At 35.9% G+C, this 9,867-nt stretch overlaps 1 protein-coding gene across 2 annotated transcripts; it reads left to right on the top strand.

Moving 5' to 3' along the window:
• Positions 18–8,252, top strand: LOC109819704. Of its 2 annotated transcripts, XM_020385530.1 has the most exons (9): positions 18–107; positions 187–492; positions 1,961–2,017; positions 2,171–4,581; positions 4,896–5,165; positions 5,293–5,373; positions 7,211–7,322; positions 7,401–7,467; positions 8,046–8,252. In XM_020385530.1, exons 1-9 carry the CDS (start codon positions 29–31, stop codon positions 8,143–8,145), a joined length of 3,483 nt encoding a protein of 1,160 aa, XP_020241119.1. In that variant the 5' UTR covers positions 18–28; the 3' UTR covers positions 8,146–8,252. The 2 variants fall into 2 exon arrangements, with proteins under 2 accessions (XP_020241119.1, XP_020241120.1); XM_020385531.1 differs by lacking the exon at positions 1,961–2,017.

The raw sequence follows: 9,867 nt of genomic DNA, 5'->3' as shown, positions 1-9,867 counted from the left end.
TCTTCTCTCTCTTCTCTCCTTTGCCAAAATGACCCCCTTGGCCGATCTCCAAGAAACACAGCCCTTAGACGGCGACGATGACGACGATAGCAATTCCCAGTCATCAGGTATATCCACACTCCGAACGTTTCTCTTTTCCACCCTAAAAAATTTCAATTTTCACAATTCTCCCCCTATTTTCTTCAGAAGACACGGTCGAAGCCGATCACGGTGAAACCCTAGCGGTGGAGACCGAGAGGGCGATGGAGGATTCGATCCTGTACGGGGAGACGCAGGCTGTTGACGGTGGTGATGGAGACGATGAGATTGTTGCCGGTGATTGGATCGAGACTCAGGTTGTTGGTAATGATGAGGGTATCGAGGATACTGAGGTTGTTGGTGATGAGGGATTTGAGGACACTGAGGTTGTTGGTGACGGTGATGATGTTAGGGTTTTGAGTGATGGAGTCGATTCTGATGCGGAGACTGATGATGAGGGGAATGACAGTAAAGGCTAGTTCTTTGTTTGTCCACCCTGATTTTTATTATTATTAAAAGATTGTATTTTTAGTGTTTTGGGTTAGCTTTACTTAGTACCCTATGGCTTCATCAATTTGAACTTTGATAAGAGGAAATAGTTTTGCCCGGCACAAGATATCTCAAAGTTTAGTCATTTCAACCTTAATAGCTTCACATAGACTGAAATATTTTGACATTTATACCTCTTGACCGAAAAGAAATTCACCTTGAATCTATGTAACCCTAACACTATTGAAATCAAAAAACACTTATCTTTATCTTCATTTTCTGAAGACATGAGTAACTAAAATTTGTCAGTGAACCTGAGCCAAAACAGCCCTAAACCCATATGTAACGATGAATTTAATGGATATTAATATCATTTCACCCCTTTTCCATTTAGTTAATGCTGGTAACGTACATCTTCAAAATATTGGACTATTTTTTGGCAATTTTAAAATTTGGATATCATTATCAAAGCTTTCGTTAAATTCTTTCCAACGCGCAACAAATGCTAATCTAGGCTTTTACTATGATTTTGCATGTACTGAGTTAGATGCTTTAATAGATATAGGAAGAATTTCACATGTTTCTTGGACAGACATAACTTAATGGTAGTAACTTGAGAACTATGGTACTCCATATACTAGAAAAAGCTGCTTACTTTTTCTTTTCCTTCAAGCACAACTACATTCTTGTATTTAGGGGAAAAGCTTGGAGTGTTGATGTGGGAACCGGAACTCCGATAAAATACTATAAACAACAAGAATTTATGACATTAGTGATGTTTTGGATCAAATACAATAGACCAAGATGGTCATTCACATTATTCCTGATCTGCTTTATGACTATGCGAACCTTCCCTATTCAAGCACTCTTGTTCTAGCAGCAAAAGCATCAAGTACACTTAAGAACTCCGTTACATCTTTGTAGTTATGGATACCATGCTGATTATATGAAATCACAAGAATGAGAGACCATATGTTTTGGAGGAAGAGATGCAGTCATACTCATAGGGGCTCTATTATGCAGTAGATTCAAAGAATTCACTTTTGACATGTCTTAAAAATAAACAAGCTATATCTAAAATGTGTCAAGTATGTGTCTGATACATGCTATGTAAAAGTGTCGTAAGTGGTTACACACCCAAACCAGCCTTTCAACATGACCCCCCTTTCAGAAGGCATATATTCATCATAGACTAGTACTTCTGTTATTTGGAGCAGTCTCTGGCTTATTTTTGGTTTAGGCCGACAAACGAATTGTTTTTGGTGTGTGATAACCAGACTTTGGGGAAATACCTCAATGTTAGATGCTTCTATTGTCTACTTATTTCGAATTTCAATTCTTTTGTTGATTATGTAGGCAATTTTTTCTTCTCTGATATTTTTCATCTGATCTTTCATGCACTTCAAGTGTTTACTTAAGTGAATATTTTGCTCGCACTTATTTTATTTAGCAGGAGACCGTGTTTCTTCAAAGTCACTGCTAAGTGAAGGTTCCTGCAAATCCAATAATGGTAATTGCAGTAATAAAATAATTCTACCCTTAAAGTTGGTTTTCTCTTATGTTGAACTTGATTGATCTTATAGACCTAAGCTTGCATATTTGGACGCCATTTGTTACATTTTTTTACCCACTGCTAAAATGAATTCCTATGCATCTTATCTAGCATCTGTGAGGAGCATTGCATCAGTTCGTGCGGCTTCATTAAGGGCTTCTGGTCTTGCTGCGGCTCGGAGCAACATCTCTAAGGCAGTTGATGTTGAATCAAACTCTTCATTTAATAATAGTGAAAACTACAACAACCAAAATAATGGTTCAGGTGGTCAAACTAGCATCAATGGCATGTTGACATTGCCAAGTAGCACAGTGGACTATACTGTTTTTGACAACAAAAAATGTGAAATAGTCAGGGATCATGAGATGGAGAACTCTCAAAAGTGTACACAGGACTACTATAGAGATGAAAGTAAGAGCAGAAACAATAATCAAGTGGTGAAGAAACTTTTCTCTGAGGCAACATCTGCTGAGGAAGAAAACACAAGTAAGCTTAATGACACCACTGGACTCATGGATTCACCTGGTTCTCTTATCCCTGATAATATTGCTGGATTGAGCTATGTTGAATCCCAAGAACCTGGAGATTTATCTCAAGCTAATGCATTGGGTATTGTGGATAAGTTTCTTGTCATTAATAATTTGGGATTGTCTCAAGAAGCTGACATTGGGAAGAGTATTGATATAGTTAAGTCACCACCCGTAGCAAGCGCAAAAGGAGCTCAAGTCTTAGCTAAGAAAACTGAAAATAGAAGTCCAGTTGGGAATAAGGAAGCTTTTGAGTGGATAGATAGTTTAGAAGATGAGGGTGGAGGTGAGTTTTTCACTAAAAGAAAAGCTTCCTTCTTTGAAAGAATAGACGGTGCACGAAAATCTCGCAGCCAACCTCCAAAGTTGCAGAAGGTTGTAAACGTGGGTGAAGGCGCAAACTCCACAAATCATCAGAAGGAAGCAACTTTAACTCGTTCAGATTCAAGACTAATGCGAAATGGTTCTTCAAAGAATGAAAAGATGCATGTAGCTGAGACAAGAACAAAGAAGAATCTTTTCAAGGATCTTACTGACAAATCAAACTCGAAATCTTTGGATCAGCAACTGGAGGTAACTGATGATGATAGGAGAGAAGAAGGTATGCATGAATTTGGTCCTGATACGCAGATGGCAGCTGAAGCTATGGAGACATTAATATATGGAGCTCCTATAAATAATGAAATGAATGGTGCACATGCATCAGCTGCTGAAGTTGCGACAAAAAGGACTGCTACAAAGTCTGCATTCTCAAAAACGTCAGCCTTCTCTACACCAAACACAGTAGGTGTTTCAACACGATCTAAGCAAAGAAATATGCTTTCTACCCACTCAAAGAAGACAACTAAGTTTTCCTCTAGGAGTAACTCAAGAGGGAATAAGAATTTGGAGTGCTCAACAGGGAAATCAAAATTAAAGAGAGGGAAACAGAAGATGGAACAAAATTTAAATGCTAAGACTTCAGTTCCTAGCAATTATTGTTCTGGATCTTTGGAGGGACACAAGGAACTGGAAAAGGTAGGTGGAACTTCTAAAGGGGCTCGCAAATGTTCAAATTCGCTCATGTTAAATGATCAACCCTCATCAAGTAAAGAAGTCACACAGGGACAGTTCTGTGTTAATTCTATAGCTGTTGCACATCGTACAAGGCATTCAAAAGAAGTTAGACTATCAGAAAAGACTGAAGACATAGCTACTGCCTATGGAAAAGGTACAAATGTAAGAAGTCGTGGACTTATTGCAAGAGAGGATGAGATTGTCATAAATTCTGGTGGATCACACAAGACAAAAAGAAAACATTCTGATACCGATTCAGTTCAAGATACTGAAGTAGAAAGAAATTTCATGAGCCACACCAAGGCACACAATATCCAGAATCTGCATGAAAAGGAGAAAGAAGCTGATTGTAATATAAAAGGTGCCCTAACCCACCCAAAAAAGAGGAGAACGAGGCAGGCCAATCAAGATAATCCAAATATAAATGACAAGCTGCCATCATCATTTGATGACATTATACAACCCAAGATTCGACAAAGAAACATTACAGCTAATACGAGAAGTATTTCTGAAATACTTGATACTGCAAAGAGGAAGAGAAGATCAACTTCTAGTCACATGGTGTCTGATATTAATAGTTTAGCTTCTGACGGCGTGAAGGCCATGTTCGTATCTGGTGTGAGAGCAAGGTCATTAAAATCTTCATCATGTAACCCTAATATGGAAGATGCCAAAACTGAAGAATCGCCGAATAAAAAGCATCAGCCTGCAAAAGATGTTGATGCAGTGTCCCCTGTTTGTGTGGCTCAAGATTATCCAAGGACACCAGGCAGCAAAGGTAGAACAAGATCATTAATTGCTAGAGAGCTACTAAGACTGGAAGCCAGTAAATTATCTCCAACTTCCATAATTAATACAAGAAGAAGAAAAGACATGGCAAATGTTCACGTTTTATTTAGCCATCATTTGGATGATGATATTGTCAAACAACAGAAAAAGGTTAACTGTCATTAGCATATCCATTTTTGTTTTATTTAATAGGGGTTAATTGTGGATAGATCCCCTATACTATCTCATTGCGGATAAATGCTTTGTAGTTCTATTGTTGCCAATAGACCCCTCCTCAGTGAGATTTTTTGACTCTTTTATCCTTGTAGAATGGAGGTTTTTTGTCTCCCAGATAGACCTCCTTAAGATAAATGGGTCAAGAAAAATTCACTCGGGGGTCTGTATAGGGGTCTACATGCAATTAACCCTAATTTATATTCATATCTCTCTGTTTTGCAATACATGATGTGGGATGTTATTTGTAGATCATGGGGCGGTTAGGTGTTTCCCCTGCATTTTCTATTTCAGATGCTACACATTTCGTGACGGATAATTTTGTGCGGACAAGGAACATGCTAGAAGCAATGGCTATGGGCAAACCAGTGGTGACTCATATGTGGCTTGAGAGCTGTGGGCAAGCTAGCTGTTTTCTTGATGTAAAAAATTACATCTTGAGAGATGCTAAGAAGGAAAGAGAAATTGGGTTCAGCATGCCTCTTTCATTAGCTCGTGCACGCCAAAGTCCACTCTTGCAGGTACCTTTATCTAAACTATCCAAGTGCCTTGATCATATTAAAGCATAGTTGTTCTCTCTGAATATGTTTTTCTTCTTTTTTGTTGTTTACTGATTTATTGTCTCCGATTAATTTGTATGTTTTGTAGGATAGAAGGGTGTATATTACACCAAACACAAAACCAAGTAGTGACGTCATTTCCAGCTTGGTTAAGGCAGCTCATGGCCAGGTAATCTGTTTGTCTGTTGACATAACTCTTTAGTATTTGGTGTTTTGAAGTTTAAGAGTGATCTCATGGTGGTCTTCTGTTTGAAGTGAAACATAGCTACTCATTTATTGTACTCTCTCTATGGATTATGGATTTCTTGATTGACTATTAATGTGATTCATCCGAATCATCTGTTTCCTTTGTCCACTTTCGTTCCAGTAACTGTGTCTTGATGTGAAGATCATGTTATACGTGGAAGATACACCATATGCAATTTTCAAAGATGCATGTCAAGTTTTGTTTGAAATTTCTACCAGTAAACACATGAACCTTTGTAAGACTAGACACTCAAGTGGAATAATAAATTGAAATTATGTATAGAGAATTAGTTCAAATGAGTTTTGACTGGAATTATAATCGAAAATGTATTTCTACTGGAAATCAAGAACCCCGTGAAGAACTAATAAAAAATAATCAAAAGGAAATTTGAAAAACCTAGAACTCTTTTGTTTGCAAGCGAAGGGCAAGAGGGAAGATGATGAGATGTTGGAGGTTGACAGAATAGGGACACATGATGGTGATTTTTGGATGTTCGACTAAGCAGGGATGTTTTTTATTAGTTAGAGAAGTTAACAATAGGACAACAATGCAGTGAGAAGTGGATGACTGGGGAGAAAAAAGAAAAATAAAAAGAGAGAAAAAGACAGAATGTGAGACAGGTTTGGAACTTGAGAAGTTGGATATTGAAACATGCAAGGATTTGGAATAAAACATGAGAATCCAATTTAGTTCTCGTCCTTTATATATGAAAATCCACTTGAAAAATCAATTTCAAATCCACATAAATCAAATTTGTTGTTTAGGACATGACTTGTGGTTAAGATTCATAGTAATATTTGGTTCAGTTTATGATAGTATGATAATTTGGATTGTAGGCAGTTTGCAGTTTGCAAGGGGAGGGCTAATTCGATCTGTAGTTTGGACTTGGTACATCTGAAAGCATTTACTAACAAGACATAAAATTAAGAATTTTAATTTTTTTAGCTTTAGACTTTAGTACATTGTATTAATTGTTACAAAGTACATATCTGATGCGTTTTCAACAAAAAGAAAAAGAAAAAGAAAAAGAAAAGAAAGCTGCTACTTTAATTAAAACATTTGGTGAAATTCTAATTGACCTAGATGATCAAACCAAACTCTAATCTAAGCTAATCTGTTCACACTTCTGGTATGAAAAAAGGAAGTGCTGAAGAAAGATGTTCCTTGGATATAAGATAATCTGGTTAGATTTCTGAATTCCAGAGCATCCTTTGCTTTAACAAAGATGAAACACACGATCTTGTATGTCAGCTGGATCTCATTGGAAGATTACTTTGCTGCACATACCATTTTCCTTGTTAGTTTACAATATTATATAGGAAACCTGATCTGATCTCAATGCAGGCCTTTATTGCACAAAGAGTAAGAGATATTGGGTATTTTACTGTGCTTCTTTTCCCACAAAGGTAAGAGAGATTGGGTATTGTACTGAGCTTCTTTTCCCATAGAATAGTCATCAGGTTATTGGTTAATCTTGTTTGAGGCGGAGACAATCGCTCAGCTGCTCATTGCTTGTTTACAACTCTAGTATAGTTATTGATACCTGTTAGCAATTAACACTGGGTCCTTGTGCCATATGATCATTGTCATCTCCATGCTGTTTCAAAGAAGTATTTATATATTTTTTACAAGTGATCTGTCTTCAGTAATATATTGCTTTGACTTTCTCACAGAAATGATAGCTCTTTCGCTTGCTTTATTCTTAATCATTCGATTTTGATATCAGTTAGACTTGATTTTAATTGGCCTTGAATTGCAGCCAGTGGAGAGAATTGGGAGATCCGTAATGAAGGATGATAAGATACCTAATGATCTTTTAGTTCTTTCTTGTGACGAAGATTATTCCGTTTGTATTCCTCTTCTTGAGAAAGGTAAAATGTCTTTGATTCATCCAAATTCAAATTTGTAAAAATGTGCTACCCATTATATTGTGACATTGTTCATTTCAGGGGCGGAGATTTTCAGTTCAGAGCTTTTATTGAATGGTATAGTTACTCAGAAGCTGGAGTATGATAGGTTAGTAATGTGCTCGGGTGTGCTTGTTTAAAAGTGGTAGAAGTCGCAAATGTATTGGTAACATCATATAATTTTGTCTTCTGCTGTTGGAACAACCTCAATTTGATACAACATTAAAAATAAAAAAAATAAAAAAATCATTTAGGAGGAAGGGAGAACATGACACGTCCCACTATCAATGTTAAATGAGTGCATTATGATACAATATTAGTACAATCAAAATACCGTATCACCGCAATGATAATATTGTATCAATACAATCATTAATTTTAAAATTTGTATTGGGACATATGTCACATTCTCCTTCGTATATGATTTTCGATGGAGGGTCTATCTGCAGGACTTTATATCAATATTAGAGGACTTTACATCACTGTGAGAGCTAATTTTAGATTTTACATTGGGGCGTGTGTTGCATTTCTTACATTGTAACAACATCCAAGCAAACTGATGTATTGAAGTTGGGATTTAATTGGAACTATATAATGCTTCAATTACTCCTAATCATCCATAATATAAAAGTTATCACTTCAATATTCCAGATCAAGGTGTAATATTTTTTGTTTATCTGTTCGCAGGCATAGGCTTTTCTTGGATCATGTTAAAAGAACTCGTTCAACGATATGGTTAAGACGAGAAGATGACCATCAGTTCCTTCCTGTAACAAAATGTACATAAGTTCTTCTCTATCTCTATGTTTGGCTCTGTAAATAAGAGGGCTCTTAATAAGTTAAGGTCTAAGTTAATATTTTCAGGTCAAGATGATTCAAAGGTCTTGTTCTTCAGTTATGCGTAATATGCATTTCTTTGTAATGTTTCCATTGAGATGGGTAAGTATGAGCTCTACTTGCATAAAATATGTACTTGATGTAGAAGGTCCTTTCATAAGTTGGTTTAGTTTCTTCTTATGAATGAAATGAAATTATAAGAACCACTCTCAGAAAAAAAAACCATATATAAGTATTTGAGAGCCTAAATTCATAATAATTGTCTACTATAAATTACTCTTCCTAATGGAAACAACAAAATATAATTATTTCTTTATTAATTTATTTATTACCTATAGAATTTGGTGAATGCTAAGATCACTAGTAACGGGCCAAAACCAATGTAGATTATTGTATGGGTGGCACTAGGGGCACATCCCAAACCATATCCCAAACCACACACCTCTCTCTCTCTCTCTCTCTCATATGCTACAGTACACCGGGCCTCACATTGGATTTTAAAATTTTAAAATTCAATGTGAGGCCCGGTGTACTGTAGCATATGAGAGAGGGGGTGTGGTTTGGGATGTGGTTGGGGTGTGCCCCTATCATTTTCCTTATTGTATAGTCTCTCAAAAATATAATCAGTATGCGAAATCCTCTACTTTACAATAAAACATTGTGCTAAATCATTTAATTTAGAAGAAAGTATTTAGTCCAAATCCTTTAAATTCAGATGCATCAAAACATACTTAAAATAGTTCAAGACAAGGAGATTTCAAAATCAATGCACTGAACAGCAACAACCACCCAAAAAAAAGGGTGCACTATTGATACAGTGATATTTAGGTTTATGATTTGCTTGGCGCGTCACGAATTGAAATGAGATGGAGATGTTGCATATTTATAAACTAAAGGACCGTGCGTGAAAAGATTGCAAGATTTGGAAATTGTAAACCTAGCTTATATAGAGAAATAATTGAATCCAGGTTTCTTTATTATTAGGTGGTATAAATATCAAATTTGTTGAGCAAAAGAAAAGGTATAAATAAACAAATGACAATGTGAACAAAAAAAAAAACCAAATTTGTTTGAGCACTTTCGGTATGCAGACAGACATGTGAACTGTAGAGAAGTCACATGAAATAAATGACAATGGTCATATATGTTGTTGATATATTCTTAGAATAGTAATCAAAGAGTAGATTGTGAAATATATTCAAACAAGTTCGATTACTTCATTAACTTCGGAATGTCTCATAAAATCTTTTTGAACTTTGACCTCTTCTCGCCTCTTATATGTAATTTGTAAATAACTAAAATTTTCTTGAGAGAAAAAAAAATCCAAATTGTCTTTTGTGATTCATAGGCAATGTAATACATCACGTAAATTTTTTTTTTCTATTTTATGTTTTATGTTTTTTTTCTATCAAAGAATTTTAGTTATTTGCAACTTACATGTATGGGGTTTGATAAGAAAAAATTCAGAGTAGTTTCTAAGATACCCAAAGTTTATGAGTGTTATGTGGCATAAACAAAGTTCAGAATGATATCTAAAAGAACCCCCAAGATTTGAGGTGGGGTTGTTGTGAAATTACCCAATAGGTTTTGTCTGCATTGGATGCACATATGCGCATGACCCCATAACAAACCCGATAATTGGATTTGTGTTTTAGATCCGTTACGACTAGAT

This window comes from Asparagus officinalis, chromosome 8, assembly GCF_001876935.1.
Source record: "Asparagus officinalis chromosome 8, Aspof.V1, whole genome shotgun sequence".
Classification (NCBI taxonomy): domain Eukaryota; kingdom Viridiplantae; phylum Streptophyta; class Magnoliopsida; order Asparagales; family Asparagaceae; genus Asparagus; species Asparagus officinalis.
This window is presented reverse-complemented; position numbering and strand designations above follow the sequence as displayed.

What these genes read in the sequence shown, in the direction of transcription:
- LOC109819704 (XM_020385530.1), top strand. Translation starts at nt 29, where the DNA reads ATGACCCCCTTGGCCGATCTCCAAGAAACACAGCCCTTAGACGGCGAC. An exon ending in TAGCAATTCCCAGTCATCAG is followed by an intron (nt 108 to 186) that starts GTATATCCACAC and finishes TATTTTCTTCAG; the next exon opens with AAGACACGGTCGAAGCCGAT. An exon ending in TGAGGGGAATGACAGTAAAG is followed by an intron (nt 493 to 1,960) that starts GCTAGTTCTTTG and finishes TTTATTTAGCAG; the next exon opens with GAGACCGTGTTTCTTCAAAG.